At 42.6% G+C, this 17,701-nt stretch overlaps 1 protein-coding gene across 1 annotated transcript in view; it reads left to right on the top strand.

The window, feature by feature from the left end:
- The window catches only part of Rnf150 (ring finger protein 150), a 221,032-nt gene that overhangs the window by 143,198 nt on the left and 60,133 nt on the right, over nt 1-17,701 (top strand). The window contains exons 3-4 of the mRNA XM_036188190.1: nt 4,522-4,593; nt 7,697-7,779. Of these exons, the coding sequence (XP_036044083.1) occupies nt 4,522-4,593; nt 7,697-7,779 (155 nt within the window). The remainder of the gene's footprint in view (nt 1-4,521; nt 4,594-7,696; nt 7,780-17,701) is intronic.

Here is a 17,701-nt window from a genome sequence, read left to right on the forward strand (position 1 = left end):
GTTAAAAATCCCAAAGACAGCACAATATAGATTCTCTGTGTAATATCCATCTTTACCTGGCTTATTTTTTATACTACCTTTACTGTCTCTTTAAAGACTTTATTTTTAAAAACTATATATTTCTTTATATAACAGTATATATTCCTTTTTTTCTCTCTTCCAAGCCTACATACATTTATACACACACTGTAAAACATTTAAAATCTTGTTCCGTCTGAATCTGTTTTATTGTGAATCTATTGTTTTAAACTGCAGCATTACTGGGGCTAAAATAGCAGCTTTGGCTGGTGGCTCCACCCACCTCAGCTTCCCAACATGGTGGTGGTACGTTTACCACCAGCTCTGGGCCACCACCAGCTCTGGGAGCCATCAACTCTTAGAAACAGTAGTTCTATGCTTCTATCAAAGCAGCATATAGCCCAGAAACCTCTTTTATTTTTTTGTACTAGCAAAGACTAAATCTACCACACAGCATAATGTGCCACTTGTAGATGCCTCTTTCCCGCCATACTGCTGGTCAAACGAGCATGCTAGGAACCTCCAATTTGAGAGAGACAACTAAGAAGCTATTATAAGCTCCATTTTAGAATCTTTTTTCTCAGGTTTTAGGTGAAAACTCTTGTCGACCCGTTGGGCGCCATTTGTAGCTAGAGTTTTTCTCTCTGGGTCCCACCAAGCCCTGGCAGTCCCGTAGCCCACTTACAAAATAAACATACAGACACTTATATTATTTAAACTGCTCGGCCATTAGCTCAGGCCTGCCATTGTCTAGCTCTTACTCTTATACTCAGCCCATTTCTGTTCATCTGTATGTCACCACGTGTTCCGTGGCTTTACCTGCTGCCTTTACATGATGCTCCCTGGATGGCAGGCTGATGTCTCCTCCTCTCTGCCTTCCTGTTCTCTAAGTTCTCCTCTCTGCTAGTCCAGCCTATACGTCCTGTCTGGCTACTGGCCAATCAGTGTTTTATTTATCAATCAATCATCCAAAGCACCTGACCAACCTGGGTTCCCTAGGAAGACCCTAACACAGAGAAACAAGATGGGATGGGAGGAAAGAGGAGAGATGGATTACTTCTAGTGTAGCTGCATTGTAGTTTAAGCTGTGGCAATTATTTGAAAATACAGTTTTCTACTTAATTACTCTCTCATTCATTGGAAATAAAAAATTTAAGCCAGTTGGTGGTGGCACACGACTTTAATCCCAGCACTCAGGAGGCAGAGGCAGGTGGATCTCTGTGAGTTCGAGGCCAGCCTGGTCTACAGAGTGAGTTCCAGGACAGGCTCCAAAGTTACCCAGAGAAACTCTGTCTCAAAAAAAAAAAAAAGCAAGCAAAAAATTTAAGTGATTGAATTGAACACAATATTTTAAAATATCAACTAAACGTAATTGCAACTTTTTCTGAACTTTAAAGAAGAAAGATAACTAACATTTCATGGTACTGAAGAGATGGTTCAATAGTTAAGAGCACTGACTACTCTTACAGAGAACCCAAGGTAAATTCCTAGCACCCACATGGCAGCTCACAATCATTTATAACTTTAGTTCCAGGGGATGCAGTGTCCTCTTTCTGGCCTCTATGAGCACCAAGGATACACATGATGCATGCACAGGCATGTTTATAAGCAAAGGGCTCATATGTATAAAAGAATTTAAGTAGTTTTTAAAAAGAAAAGAAAAGAAAGTGTCCAAAGTCTCTTTATCTGGGGTTCAGATGTCTTATTTTAAATATAATGACCGGCAGACTTGTGACATTTGCTCCTGAGAAGAAAATTATGTCAGTGCTTTCCCTTTTACCAGTCCATAATAGCTACTGGTCAAGGCTTCACCAGGCTGGTTACTCAACTTTACTACCTTACAGCATATATCACTATAGCTCAGCAGTTCTCAACCTATGGGTCGAGACCCTTGGACCTTTTCACAGGGGTCGCATAAGACCACCAGAAAACATAGATATTTACATTATTATTCATAAAAGTAGCAAAATTACAGGTATGAAGTATCAGTGACAATAATTTTATGGTTGGAGGTCAGCACAAGGTGAGAAACTGTTAAAAGATCATGACCTCAGGAAGGTTGAGAACCACTGCTCTTAGTTCCTTAATTCCCCTTTGCCTAGTTAAATTTCTCCCATGCTTAAAAAATTCTATTGTTTGAATGTCTTATTTACTCATCTTTTATGGAAATTCTGGGTGATGAGCTACAGAGGAAATTATAGTTCAGAGACTTTTTTCTAAAACCCAGATTTACATTTGACAGAAAATACAATTAAAAGTATGTGCTAGGCATGGTGGTACATGATTCCAGTCCTAGCACTCAGGAACCTGAGTGGATTTTGAGTTCAATAGCAACCCAGGCTATGTAGTAAGACCTTGGTGCAAAAAACAAAGGACAAAACAAAAACGTGTGTGTGTGTGTGTGTGTGTGTGTGTGTGTGTGTTGCCAATTAATGGCTGGAGAGCTAGACAAAATATCAATGAGGAAGATGAAATAACATGGAGAAAAGCTCACTTTCTGCTTGCTTGTTTAAATAATAGAGAAGTGATTTATAAGGACTTGAGAGGTTTTGGTTGATTGGTCAACAGGTTGATTGGCTAGTGACTTGATGCCTGGCTGCAGGGTTGGACTGCTGGCCAGCTGTGCTGTGGTATAGTTTCCCAAGCTCTGTGAACTGTAGTGCTTTCTGAAGAATCTACCTTTCTTATGGGGCTGTAGGAAGGGGAAGGAAGTAAAACACTTCAGCGGGTGCTGGGGACATTGTAAGCTTCACTGCTATGCTGGTTTGAATTTGATGTGTCATTATTCTCCGGCATATGGATAACTGGCCCCCAGTTGGTAGTGCTGTTAGGAAAGGCTAAGGGATATGGCCTTGTTGGAAGAATTGTGTCAGCAGAGGTAAGCTCTGGAAGGTGAAAGCCTTGCACCATTCTTTGTGTGATCTCTCTGCTTCCTGTTCAGCCACCATGCCTGCTGCCTGCCAGGCATCCCCTCCATGACAGTGATGGACTCTTAACCTTCTGGAACCATTGGCCCCAAATAAACACTTTCTTCCATAGGTGCCTTGGTTGTGGTGTTTCATCTCAGCAATAGGGAAGTAACTAAGACAGCTAGTATGTTCAGTATTCTTAGGAGAAAAGTATGGGGTGTAGCCCAACAGTACAGTGCTTGCTTAGCAAACATGAGACCCTAGATTCAATCCCCAGCACAAGGAAAATAAAGGCAATTTAAATTTTAAAAAATTGTAACTCATAAAAGAAAACTGAACACTATTATTATTGTCATCATGATCTTAACAAAACCAATTCCCTACTAACTTGAATCCTTCAAATACATTTCACTGCTGCAGATGCGTCTACTGCAGGCCAGAAGCACACATGCTAAGAGAGTAAGGCACACCGTGCAGGAAATGCTTGCAAGCACACACAGAAATCCCATTTTCCCTCAACAGATTAAGATTTGATTCCCACACCCTTCTCCTCATTGCCTTGCCATTGAAGGCTCATTAGGACAACAATTTTCCCTATGCAAAATTGGGGCATGATGTATTCTTGCTTGACATGCGTAATAATGGTTCCCCAAGTATGTGATTTGTAATTATTTGCTAACCTAAATGCTAAATTCTATGGTGTGTGTGTGTGTGTGTGTGTGTGTGTGTGTGTGTGTGTGTGTGTGTGTTAAATGTGTTCATGAGTGGGGGGGGGTGCATGTTAAATGTGTCATGTGGGCATATGCACATTTATGTGTGTGTAAACACTCACAAAACCCAAATGCCTGTGGAGGCCAGAGGCAAATGGACTTTTCTCTGTTGCTCTCAACTTATTTTTTGAAACAAAGGCTCTTGACTGAACCTGGTGCTTACTGATTGGCTAGATTGGCCAGAGTGCTCCAGGGATCCACCTGTCTCCACTATCCAGCTCTGGGGTTACACACTTGAGGTGCTACAGCTGCTCTTCCTGGGGTCCTGGGACTCTGAGCCCAGATCCTCATGCTTCCATGAAAAAACCTTTACTTACTGAGCCATCTCCTTCCTCTATGTACAGCGTACTCCAACGCACACATAGGAAGAAGGTGATTGAGTGTATATGCAGGCTACACCCATTGGTCTATGGAGTAAACTGAGAGACACGGCAAAAACAAGGTCTTGATGTGAAAAAGAGGGGCTGGTCACTCAAGTCACATACTAGACAGCTACCTCAACGAGTTAGGAAATACTTTGTTTTTGCTAGTTGCCAGTCTGTACAGATATACAGCTAGGAAGTTTCTATTTCATATGTTAATTCTATGTCATGTGAACCTAACACTAGGAACAAGGGTCTCTCTCCAACAGTGTTTTCATGGGCCTTGATTCCTAGAACCACTCTCTGCAAAAGCCCAGGTCCTGTGTCTTCCACCCAGTGTCCTTAACATTCACAACGTGTGTACGATTTCAGAGAGAGCTGCCCTGGTTTATGAAATGCCCTAAGAATGTAAGAGAGGAAGCACACATCTTTGTTGCTAACAAGCAGCTTTCGATTTTTCAGCGCCGTCTGGGAGACGCAGCAAAGAAAGCCATCAACAAGCTCCAAGTCAGGACCATCAGGAAGGGCGACAAGGTGAGAATCCCTTTTCCTTTTGGGTGAGGACCTAGTCAAGGAAACTCTCGTCTTTTCTGACAGCTGAAACAGAAGAGAGAGAAGAAGGGAAGGGAAGACAGATGTGAACAGACAGCTGAAACAGAAGAGAGAGAAGAAGGGAAGGGAAGACAGATGTGAACATGTGTTGTCTATACATATCTGGTGCTTAGAATGTTTTTATTAAAGATATTAAGTGTTTATAAAATACATGCAGTTTGTTGGCAACCAAACATGAGAAATTTTGAAGTCACATGTGCAACAATAATCAAGTTGTACAGCCAGCATGAATGCCCATCAACAAATGAGTGAATAAAGAAAATGTGATGTGTATACACAGTGGAAAATTATTGAGACATTAAGAAGAATGAAATTATGTCATCTGAAAGATAATAAATGGAGTAAGATACCGCCATATTAAGCAAAATAAGTCAGGTGTAGAAAGGTGATAGACTACATTTTCTCTCATATACAAAATCTGGAATTTACAAAAGGACTTACAAGTAAAAGGTTCTCTGCTTCAGAAAAATAAGACGAGCCATGGAAAGGGTGGGGGTAGGAGAGATGAGTGGGAAGTGGAAGAGTGTGATACATATGCACGGAAATATCATAGTGCAACCAGCATTGTGTCCAATAAAGTAGGGCTTTAAAGGTGTGCAAGAAACCAGGTGTGGTACCCCACACCTTTAATCCCAGCACTCAGGAAGCAGAGGTAGTGAATTTCTGGGGGTTCCAATCCAGCCAGTTATACATAGTGAGTTTCTGATTAGCCAAGACTATATAGACCCTGTCTCAGTAAAACATAAACTACAAGAAAACATTCAAAGTCTGGGTGAGATGAGTACACAAAGGTATTACTTGAAACGTGACAAAACTGGTCTTAAATTTAGGTTGAAGCTGTCTGGCCATCAGTACAAAAAAAAAAAAAAAAACAGGAAACAAAAACAAAAGTTGGATATTTCAATCAGTATTTGCTTACCTTATTCCAAGTGCTTCAGAAAACAAAAGCAGAATAGTTATTCTTAGTATGACCCCATGGAAGTTTTTCAAAAAGTCCTTGGAAAGAAGGTGGGTTTATAACCTGAGTTGCGCTCTCCACAGAAGTTCAGAGTGTAAATGTGGAAATGATATTTAGCTCTTCTGAACTCTAGGGCTTAGAAATCCAAAGTCATTTCACTAGCCTCCCTCGCTGTAGAAGGCTGACAAGAAACTAGAGGCCATAAGACACCTCCAGAGAGGAGGAAAAGGGGTACAGCCCAATCCTACAGGCTCTAAAGATGCCCTAATGCCCAGTCATTTAGAACAATGGGTTATAGTACAGCATATGGGCTTGGCGTCCCCTGGAGACTTGGTACTGAATTGACGTTCACATGCACATCAGATGTTGTCTGTCTGAACAACTGATTTTTCTCACAAGTTATTTGCTATCAGTTTAAATGATATGAAAATGCTTTTGAGATTAACAAGAAAAAATTCATTTAAAATGATAACCAGGAGCTTGGGAAGACAGCTCATTAGGTAAAATGCTTGCCCTAACTGAGTTTGAGCCCCAATACTCACAGAAAAGTCAAATATGGTGATACTTGCTTGTGGAGATAGAGACTGGAGGATTCCTGGGGTACAGTGAGAAGCTCTATCTCAATAATAATAATAGTAAGAATGATGATGGTGATGGTGGTGGTGGAGCTTGTAGAGGTGGTGGTGTGGTGGTGGTGGTGGTGGTGGTGGAGGTTGTAGAGGTGGTGGTGGTGTGGTGGTGGTGGTGGTGGTGGTGGTGGTGGTGGTGGTGGTGGAGGTTGTAGAGGTGGTGGTGTGGTGGTGGTGGTGGTGGAGGTGGTGGTGGAGGTGGTGGTGGTGTGGTGGTGGAGGTGGTGGTGGTGGTGGTGGTGGAGGTGGTGGTGGGGATGGTGGTGGTGGAGGTGGTGGTGGTGGTGGTGGTGATGGAGGTGGTGGTGGTGGTGGTGGAGGTGGTGGTGGTGATGGAGGTGGTGGTGGTGGTGGAGGTGGTGGTGAGGAGGTGGTGGTGGTGGAGGTGGTGGTGAGGAGGTGGTGGTGGTGGAGGTGGTGGTGGTGTGGTGTGGTAGTGGTGGTGGTGGTGGTGATGGTGGTGGTGGTGGTGGAAGTGGTGGTGTGGTGGTGGTGGAGGTGGTGGTGGAGGTGGTGGTGTGGTGGTGGTGGTGTGGTGATGGAGGTGGTGGTGGTGGTGGTGGTGGTGGTGGTGGTGGTGGTGGTGGAGGTGGTAGTGGTGGTGGTGGAGGTGATGATGGTGGTGGTGGAGGTGGTGGTGGAGGTGGTGGTGTGGTGTGGTGGTGGTGTGGTGGTGGTGGTGTGGTGGTGGAGGTGGTGGTGGTGTGGTGGTGGTGGTGAGGTGGTGGTGTGGTGGTGGTGGTGTGGTGGTGGTGGTGGAGGTGGTGGTGTGGTGTGGTGGTGGTGGAGGTGGTGGTGAGGAGGTGGTGGTGGTGTGGTGGTGGTGGTGGTGGAGGTGGTGGTGGTGTGGTGGTGGTGTGGTGGTGGTGGTGTGGTGATGGAGGTGGTGTGATGGTGCTGGAGGTGAGAACAGCTCTGACACACACAGGTGCCCTCACATGAACACACACAAAAACTAAATTTAGAAGTGGCACTTCTCTTCATCAGTATTTTCCCCTCAACTACAGAGTAGTAAGTGCCAGCATGAGCGTTCAGTAAACCATGAGGTGCTTCTTTTAGGTTTGCATACAGAAAAAAAAATCGAAACTCCATTTGTATTTACTCTTAATACACACTTTAGATTCCAGAGGACTGAGTATAGTAATAATCTTTCATATGAACATCATTCCTCACTCTTGGGACTTCATGTCACCTGTAATTGTCATTTACAACACTTTAGGGGTGCCACATGGGGATGGAGTTTCCCTCACAAAAGCCCTCTGAGTGGAAACAGCAGGTGAAGTTCGGGAGGGTGGAATCTAACCAGTTGGTGAATTATTAAGAAATCGGTAATGCTGCTGAGAGGCTGCTCTAGGCAAGCTCGCCTTTAGTTTATGACAGTGTTTGCTCAGGACAGATGCTGAAGTCATCAGCGGCTCTTCTGCTTCTTCTGTTGCAGGAAACAGAGTCTGATTTTGATAACTGTGCTGTCTGCATCGAAGGGTACAAGCCCAATGATGTGGTGAGGATCCTGCCTTGCCGGTGAGTGGCGGGGCTGCCTGCTCCCATGCAGAGGGGCAGAGTCCTCTGTGCAGGAATTGCAAACAAGCAAACGCTCCAATTTTCGTAACTTTGGTCCTGGAAAACATGCAGCCACATGAAAGTAGAAGTCTTTTTTACCACCCCACCCCACCCCCATTGCATGAAAGGCACACCTGACAAGACAGAATGAATGCATGCTGTGTGTGTGAGGCAGTGCCTTGGATAGCTCGGTAATGTTCAGAATCGCTTTAACTAAAATAGCAACTCTAAAAAAGATGTGAATGATCAGAGCACACTCAGCAATCTGAATATGGCCAGCAGTTAAGTAGGGAGCCAGGGGCAGGCTCCATTTCCCTTGCATTTTACCAATGGAAAGAGAGTGGGTCAAGTTCCCACATAATTCTAGAATCTCAAGGAACATTCTAGCATGCAGACTTGAGGAAATATCCCCAAAGGATGCTTCAATCACTTTAATTTTTCTCCCGAAGTATAAGTCACTGTTACAGTGTCTGACATTTTCTTTGAACATCCTAATTAAATCAAGTAAGTGAGGGTTGCGTAAGAGCCGTAGCCTTCATAGAAATCCCTTTTTAGTTGCCTCTATGCGAATGTCCTAAAAATACAAATATAATTGCCTCAATGAAAGGTACTTCATGTAGAGAAGACGGCTTGAAAAGGTCTTGAGTTTAAAAGCATATTAAGCAGAAAGGGTATAACACAAAGACATCCACGATCTATTGCTTTCCCCAAACAATACAAATTTTAAAACTATTTGTTAGAAATAGAAATGGAATAAAATAGCATTTGGGGAATTGATTTAATAATCTCAAGATGATGAAGAAGTGATAAAAAAATAAATAAAAAGACTAGATGCTAGCTTGAACTCAGCATCTATCAAGAGATCTTTCTTGAAATGCTCACAACAATTGGCCATTAGGAATTTGGGAGTAGGAATTCTCTCCACCCAAAGAGCCAGCAAGTGTGATTCAATTGTCTCACCTTTATACATGTCCAGCTGCCCCTAAAGTGGAGTCACAGATGGGGTCATATCGACATTTAGCAGTTTCCTGTGTATGACCACACTCACTCCGAGTACCTTTTTGATGCATTTATTTATGTATTTGGGGGGAGGCACACAAGCCCTAGCATGAGCTTAGAAGTGAGAGGGTAGTCTGTAGTTAGAGTTTTCCTGCCTGGCCCATAGTCAAGACAAATCTCTCTCACCTGCCAGGCCCATAGATGCTCAGAACCAACCAAGTAAACACACAGAAACTTACATTGTTTAGAAACTGTATGGCCGTGGCAGGCTTCTTGTTATCTATTTCTTCTATCTTAAATTAACCCATTTCTGTTAATCTATACTTTGCCACGTGGCTCGTGGCTTACCAGTACCTTACATCCTCTTAGTCATGGCGGCGGCTCCCAGTATCTCTCCGCCCCAGCCTTTACTTCCCAGAATCCTCTTCTCTCTTGTCCCGCCTATACTTCCTGCCTGGCCACTGCCCAAACAGCATTTTATTTATACAGAGAGATATCCACAGCAGTAGTCTGTGGAAGACAGCTCTCTCCTTCTATCATGTGGGTCCCAGAAGTGGAATTGAGGTCATCAGGCTGGGTGGCAAGCACCTTACCCACTGAGCTTTCTCACTGACTTGTAATTTCACCCTTTCTAGACATCACACAATGTGCATGCAGTGACTTCCAGAAGCCTTGCTGAAAACAACAGTGTGCAGGCAACAGGGATCCCCTTTGCCCACATCTTATCTTGAGGGTTTAAAGCTTCAGCATTAGAAACACCCAGGAGTTTCTCTTTCTCCTTTCCTCACGGTTCCTACTAATGGATACACACAGCCAATTAAACATCTGCTTTCTTTTGACACTCCATTGTAATGAACAAGATCTGTTTCCAAAAATTACACATACCATCTCATCAGCTCTTTAGCTCATAGTGTATAAAGTAATTTACTCATCTAAAGCTTTATCATAACTAAATTTTGTGGATCCACATGAAATTGCTGGAGAATTGAAATTGCATAATCATGGTGTGATTTCCCGTAGCCTGTTTCAATGACTACTAAGGACAAGTTACATTTCTTTAACAATATTCAGTTTTTCTTAGTAATGCAGGTCTTCTTTATAATATAGTTATTTGTAAATATTAATCAAGAAAATTCGTATTTTATCACATACATAAAAAAAACTTTTGGAAGCTTAACTCTATTGCTATTAGCCTCACTCTGAGCTGCTCAGTTTGGTCTCAGGTTCCTCCTTTTCTGTATGATTGCTTGTCTCCAAGCTCACACACTGATTTTTCAATGATAATATTTGTGTTAATTCTCTGACAGTTTAATATACATACATATACAACGTACTTTGATCATAGTCACCTCTCACCCCTCCCCCTACCTCCTCCAGGATCTATCCCACTCCTTCTAAACTTCATGTACTTTTTCTTTTTCCTTTTTCTTCATAACTCATCAAGTCCAAGGTATACTGCCCATATATTCATGAGTGTGGGACTATCCACAGGAACACTGTTGACCTCCTAAGGACCAAATCCTTAAAGAAAACGGACTCAACTTTCCCCAGAAGCCAGCTGTCCATAGCTCTTCATCTAGAGGTGGTCCTCAGAGGCCCTCCCATCCATGTGGAATGGTGACTGGCTTGATCTTGTGCTGGCTTGTACAGGCAACAGCTGCTGGGATTCATGAGTGCAGTGGTCCTGTGTCCTTTCTTCTCTGACCACCGCCTCTTACGGTCTTTCCACCTGTTCTTCCTTGATGGTCCCCAGTCTTGGGAGAAGGGGGTCACACACAGGTTCTTTACTCTCTATTGCTACTTTCTTATTGAAGATCATGCTTTACAGATGAATCTACAATATGACAAGACACGTGAAGCATTACCCATCATGAGTTATAGTTAATTACTGTTTGATCTTACACTAGTCACAAATATGCACTCCCTGATTATCCCATGTGTATTTTTCCATACTGGCCTCAAAATCAAGGTACTTTTATGTCTGCTGCTGGCTTCTTGCAGGCAGTGAGCACTAACATGTTATCAAAAAGATGCAGGCAGTGTGCACTAACATGTTATCAAACAGATGCAGGCAGTGTGCACTAACATGTTATCAAACAGATGCAGGCAGTGTGCACTAACATGTTATCAAACAGATGCAGGCAGTGTGCACTAATGGGTGTTATCGAGCAGATGTAGGCAGTGTGCACTAACAGATGTTATCGAGCAGATGTAGGCAGTGTGCACTAACAGATGTTATCAAACAGATGCAGTAGCATTTGCTTCTCTGCTCAATCACTCCCTCTAGGGTGTTATTAAACCTCCTCTCCTGTGAGCATCATAGACTCTCTTTCCTAGTATATCCAGGCTGATTCATCTTTGGAATTTATTAAATCTCCTTGGGGTAAACATTATTTCAAAAATTAGCCCAGTGAAAAATATGTATCTTCTTTAATATTATGTTCTGTGGCCTCATAATCCCTGAGTACTATATACATCTCCACTGTTTGGGTGCCTCTCCCATCATCCATGTATGCACCGACACCAGGATGGTTTCAAAATTGTTCTATTGTTTTCTCTCTCTGTGAACTCTACACAAATTACAACAAATGAGCAAAGCCTTCCTTCTCATCTGTCATCATGGTAATTATTAAAGTGAAGTCATATACATTCACTCCAGCCCTTTCTGTCTCCTCTCTCTTTCTTCATCCAGTCCTTCCCTAACACATGGACACAAGGCTTTATTGATGTGAGCCTGGACCTGTGCCACAGTGTGAGGGAAAGACAAGAAGTGGCATGCACAGCCAGTTGGTGACAGGATGTTCTAACTCTTGTGACTTGGACTTGATCCCAGTTTACCACTTAGGCATGTTCCAGGTAACATGGATTTTGTTGTCATGCACATATCAAGACAGGCGCTTTGCTGTGTTTGGGGGTGGGCTTGTGACTTGGCCTAGAGCTTGTGGTATGATTCCTAGCCACAGAACATATCTTCCTGAAGCACTATGTTGATCTTTACAGTCTTCTCCTGTCCAGAGAACAGGTAATGCTCTCAGCTCCTTTTAACCTATAGTTTCCCTATTTGTTTTTCAATGGTTATTCCTTTCAGCCTACATCAAGTTCAAAGACACAAAGTCTCAAGGAGAATGTGGACTCCTTATGTGGGTCAGAGGTCCACATTTGCCATATGTAAAAAGGCAAAATGATATGTTTTTCTTGCCTGTGTCCCTGTAACATTCTTTCCTATCTTAATTTATCAAGGGGATAGTGTGTGTTCCTTTAACCTGACAGACTCCTCCACAGTTGGGGACAACTTCAAGAGCACCTTGATAATAAGCAGGCCTTGTGATGAGCTTTGTAGTACATGAGGAACTCTTTTGGAACAACAAATATCTTACTTACAGTAGGGACAGTAGGAAGTACCACACATGGGATGGTAAGTGGTGTGACCTCATGGCAAACAGAAATTTCAATGGGTAATCAGAACACAGCATGATATGGATATCCATAAAGACAAATACATACAAAGACAAGGAGCTAATACCAGGCACAATGATTGAGAAAGGCTTTGCAATCAATCAATAAATTAATAAATAAACAGGAGGAAAAAAGGAAGTATCTCTTTGGTTTATTTTTCCTTTTTAAATATTTATTTTATTATATTTTATGTATGTGAGTGTTTGGCCTGCATGTATGTCTGTGCCCACTCCAAGACATGCATGCAGTGCCCACTGAAGCCAGAAGGGAGCGTCAGATCCCCTGGAATCAGAGTCATGGACAGTTGTTAGTCCCACGTGGGTGCTGGAAACTGAACCTGGGCCCTCTACAAGAGCAGCCAGTGCTCTTACACTGATCCTCTCTTCAGCCCCGATATCTCCTCATCTTTTAAAGTCATGTTTGATTTATCTCATATACTCTCGTTACAGAAATGTTCTACAGGATGAAATATTTAAATATCTGCTTATCCCCCTCATGCAGGTAAACACCACTGTCATTTTCCTGTTTCTTCCCTTTGCTTTCTTATCTCCACTTTTGCAAGTTTGAAATATTGTTGTCAACATCACTCCATATCCTGTTCTTCCTTACCATTGTAAGAATTTTACAGAAAGAACACTAAGTTATTTGTGGCTCATTTTGACCTTCCTTTGGTCTCTGAAGCAATAACCAGCTGCTATCAAGCTCTTGCCTGCATAAATCACCTAAAAACCTTGAGTTGCCAAAGTCTCTGGAGAAAGAGACTCCACTTCAAAAGTCTGTCATGGCCCAGCCAGAATTTTCCACTGAGGTAAACCATGAATGCACCTCAATTTCCTTGTGCTTAATCTTAGTAATCCACTGGGGGAGATGTTCACATCACCTTCCACCCCAAAAGAAGATGCTGAAAAGCAGTTTCTCCTACATGGATGCTCTCATCTATAGAGACGATGTGACCCACTGGCTTTTTATCATCAGCGTCTGATTACTAAGTAAAACCCTCTAAAACTCAAGTTGGTATCTTTGGGAGCTGTTCCAATTTTCACCTCTTCCCCAAATAACTTTCTGTACCTATGGTTTGCAAACAGTGCTCCCTGGGGGCCTCTACGCAGCAGCCTCTGGGTGGTAAAGAGGTCTTTATATTGGAGCAGGGGGAGGAAAAGGAGGAAATCCAGCAGCTAGCAAGCTGTCCTGATATCACTGTAGGAAGTTTGCTTCTGAACACTGACATCCCAACGCAGCTTCTAATTCCCAGAAGCGGCAGAGTGGGGGCTGCGTGTTCAGAGAGCTCTGCTCCTGCACCATGTCTGCAGAACCCCAGCTTTGGTGCTTCTCATGAGACAGATGTCAGTTTCCCTGAGATAAGATCGTCTAAGGTCAAGCAGTCCTGGCATGTATTTTGGGGCTCATTTGGAGAGTCTTTGTACCATACATCCTACCTTTTGGTTATTTCACACTTTCAGCTCTAAAATACTCACCCACCTGGGTCATGTGGACAAAGATCCTTTTTCAGTAGATAATTGATTCGGCATGTTCCTCTTCTCTCCATCCTGAGAATGTGCTTCGGCTTTGGCTCTCTGTATCCGTTCAAGAGTCCCTCAGTGTTGTACAACATAGGGTATATCACACCATTTCATTTTTTGTGATTTAAGATTTGATGTGTAAGTTAAAACTTTTTTTTTCTTCCCACCCCCCCCACCACCACCACCACCCCCCCCCGGAGCTGAGGACCAAACCCAGGGCCTTGCGCCTGCTAGGCAAGCACTCTACCACTGAGCTAAATCCCCAACCCTGTAAGTTAAAACTTTTACAAACACTAGAATGTGACTAACAGCATTAGTATTCAACAAAATGACATGGAGATTTAATACAATGGTATTCCACATGCAGAGTCAAGACATGTAATTCCAGCATTTCACAAATAGGTGTAGGAGGATCAAGGCCATCAGACAACACTGTGAGTTTGGATGGTGGCCTGGGATACATAAGACATTATCTCAAATATGTTTCAAGGTTAAAACCACAATAAATGGTTCAGGAAATGCATAGTAGTTAAGGAACAAAGGAAGTTTGTATGTATAAGTGGGGTGATCGGTATCCTAACTTTACAAAAAAAATACTAAGCCTGATAGAATCTGTAGGGGATAGGTCAGGAGACATGAAATGGGGGATTTTTTGAGGGTTCATGAAAAGTCAAAGCCTACATTTGATGGTCCAGTTTCAGCAGACTCTTTGGTGCTCTGTTGCTTACATACCAGGGGTCTGCAATGAACAAGATGCTCATAAATTATCCCTGTCCACTAGCTAGTCATACAACCACTAGCATTTCTTTCTCAATTGGTGTAACTGATGCATATTTTTAACAGGAATGTTTGCTGCCTTGCCTCCCAATTCAGTATCCCCATAACTCCTGTCCCCAAGGAGAGGTGGCAGTTTTCTCAGGGAAGGAGCTCCAAGACACACATTGAGCACAAAGTATGTGATAAAGGAGACAAGTCCATCTGTAAAGCTTCCTAAATGAGCCGGTGTCCTGTGAATCCAAGAGTGACCTTCCAGAGCCTATAGCCCAAATACCTTGAAATTGAATTAATAAGATTTACTGAGTTCCTGTGGGAGAAAACATAGTACTTACACCAAAGTTCCTCCTGAATGGTGCATGGGGCAGACAAGCCTCCTACAAGGTTGTCCAGTGTATCTCAAATGTTCATGTGGTTTCGGTGGCTGCTTCCAGCCAAGTTTTCCTGGGCTTTACAACCCACCCACTTGAGGATCATATCCAAAAACTGCCATAAAAGCCAGATGGGAATAGTGGCCCGCCTATGATTCCAGCCTTTGGAAGGCAGAGACTGGATCCCTAGAGTAAGCTGGCTAGCTGCACTGGGATCAGCAAGCTCTGAGTTCGACTGAGAGACCCCACCTTAATGAGTAAGTAGAGAGCAATTGAGAAAGACGTCCAATGTCAGACCCCGGCCTCCATGAACACACACTCACACATGAGCCCACACACAGCGATGTCTACATGCATGCACACCACACTACGTACAATAAATAAACACAGAGAAGAGCCCACCCGCTGTGCTCTCCAACCTCTCACGCTGTTGTTCATGCCATGAATCCCAAATGACACTAAAAGGTAAACTCAAATTAGACGCTGCCAGTCATGTATAGACTCCTCTTTGAGGGCAGGAGGGGCTGTACTTGTGCTACCTAGCAGGTACAACAGGAGCATAATAAATACTCTAACATGAAAGTGTATAGTGTGATATAAAAAGGAACATCCTTTTAATATTGAAAATTGGAAGAATCACAATAAAGTGATTCGAGTATTCAAAACAGACCTACCCTTAACATTTTAAACCCATGGGCAAGTCTTACTGTAAGATGAGTCAATGCTAACAAAAGTCCATAAGGACAGGAAAGCCAATCCTTGCAAGCAAAGTAATGTTATAAAATGCTGTGATGCGGCTGAGATTCTGGTTATGAGCCTATAACTCATAGAGCAGGAAACAAAAGAGCATTTTCCAGCTGGGCAGAAACAGCCTGACCTGAGTTTACCCCCTTCCTGCCCCTCTCCCTCCCTCCCTCTCCCTCTCCCCCCCTCCCTCATGCATATTCCTGTTTGCGGACAGATATTTTCTATGTCATTTTGTTTGGGAAAATATCATGGCTAGGACTGTAGAAATGACTCAGAGGTTAAGAGTGCATGCTGCTCTTGCAGAGGACCCTAGATCAGTTCCTGACACCCAGGTTTGGCAGCTCACAACCGTCTGCAAGGCCAGCTCTAGGAGTATCCATATCATCTGGCTTCCAAGGAAACCTACACTCATGTGCACATCCCCTCCCCCCCCACACACACACATGCATACACACACACACACACACACACACACACACACACACACACACATGCATGCATACATATAATTAAAATCAAATCTTTAAAGATTGATGGTTATTAGCCAGATCCATCAGATTTGACTAATTCTATCATGCCCTTGTTAGATTATGCAACATTCTGTTTACAGTTATTTATTTGTAGATACTGGATTGTTTATATTTACTCATTTATTGGTTGTAGCTAGGGCAGGGATCATGTGCATGTGTGCTGGCACTCATGTGGAGGTCAGAGGACACACCTTGTAGTAACCCATCCTGTCTTTCTCCCATCTGACCAGCCCAGATGTGTTTTTGCTTTGTTTTTGGTTTTTGGTTTGGTTTGGTTTGGTTTGGTTTGGTTTGATTTGGTTTTTAACAAATAACTTTCAAGGGTTCCATGGCTCACTTGAAAAATTATTGAAAATAGAGAAAAACATTTAAAAACTGACAAAGTCTATAACCTCACTCTTGGCACTAACGGTACTGGGTATAATTAATTTTATAACGCGCTCACTGCACCTTAGGTGCATATTTTAAATACTGTGTAGTCAGCAACTGATATAGCTGTCATTCTAATTTCTCAGTTACCATGAAAAAGTAAGCCCTTCCTTGTGACTTTAGAAATTACTTAAAAATAGTTAGGTGATAGTGTAAGTGTCCACTCTTTGAATTAATTTAAGTCCAATTACTCAGTACTTAATTTGCTTCCAACACTTCATCAATTTGGAATCCATGTTTGAGGTCCTAAATTTAGTCATAGGATATACTCTTCAAAGTCGACTGGCTGGTCCAATGTGATGTTGAAGTATCTTGAGAAGTTTTCTCAAATTGCTTTCTTGGAAGATAGTAATGATTGACAACTCACTAGCAGTGTGGGGGAGTGTTTTTGTCAGTGGCAGCTGGGCCCATGAAGTCATGCTTTATAACTCATCTCTCTCCTCTGATAGTCAAATATTAAGGTAATTTTAATTCCTGTTTTGCATTATTTCTCTGAGATATTACTCTTCACTAATAGTTTCATAACTTAAATAAGTTGATGGTTAGACCATGTTTCCTAGCTTGAAATGTTAGAACAGAAAGGGACCTGTGACCTAAAATTGATAAACATGTTAACTAGTTGTAACATTTTTTTTATTTGGGGTAAATAATGTTTTTTCTCACTTGAATACATTTTATTTTTGTGGTGTTTTTTGATTAGTGGGGAAAGTTGTTATAAACTTTGTGTGTTTTAATGGTTGGAGGGATGGCTCAGCAGGAAAAGCATTTGTCTCATGAAAACCTAAGATAGGATCCTCAGAACCACATTAGAATAAGTAAAAAGCCAGACTGGAAAGGGGCAGAGGCAAGAGCAAATTCCAGGAGCTCAGCCAGTCCAGGCAGGTTCAGTGGGAAGCCTCATCTCAAATACAAATATTTAAATGTGTACCCAAGGACAAAGACTACATGTGTTCAGAAGCAGACTTTTACAAGAATGACTGGACCCTGCTTGTTCACACAGTCAAATAGGAAAACAACCGTACCTCTAACTTTAGGAAAATCATCTGACAAATCGGGG

Source organism: Onychomys torridus, chromosome 5, assembly GCF_903995425.1.
Source record: "Onychomys torridus chromosome 5, mOncTor1.1, whole genome shotgun sequence".
In the NCBI taxonomy this organism is placed as follows: Eukaryota; Metazoa; Chordata; class Mammalia; order Rodentia; family Cricetidae; genus Onychomys; species Onychomys torridus.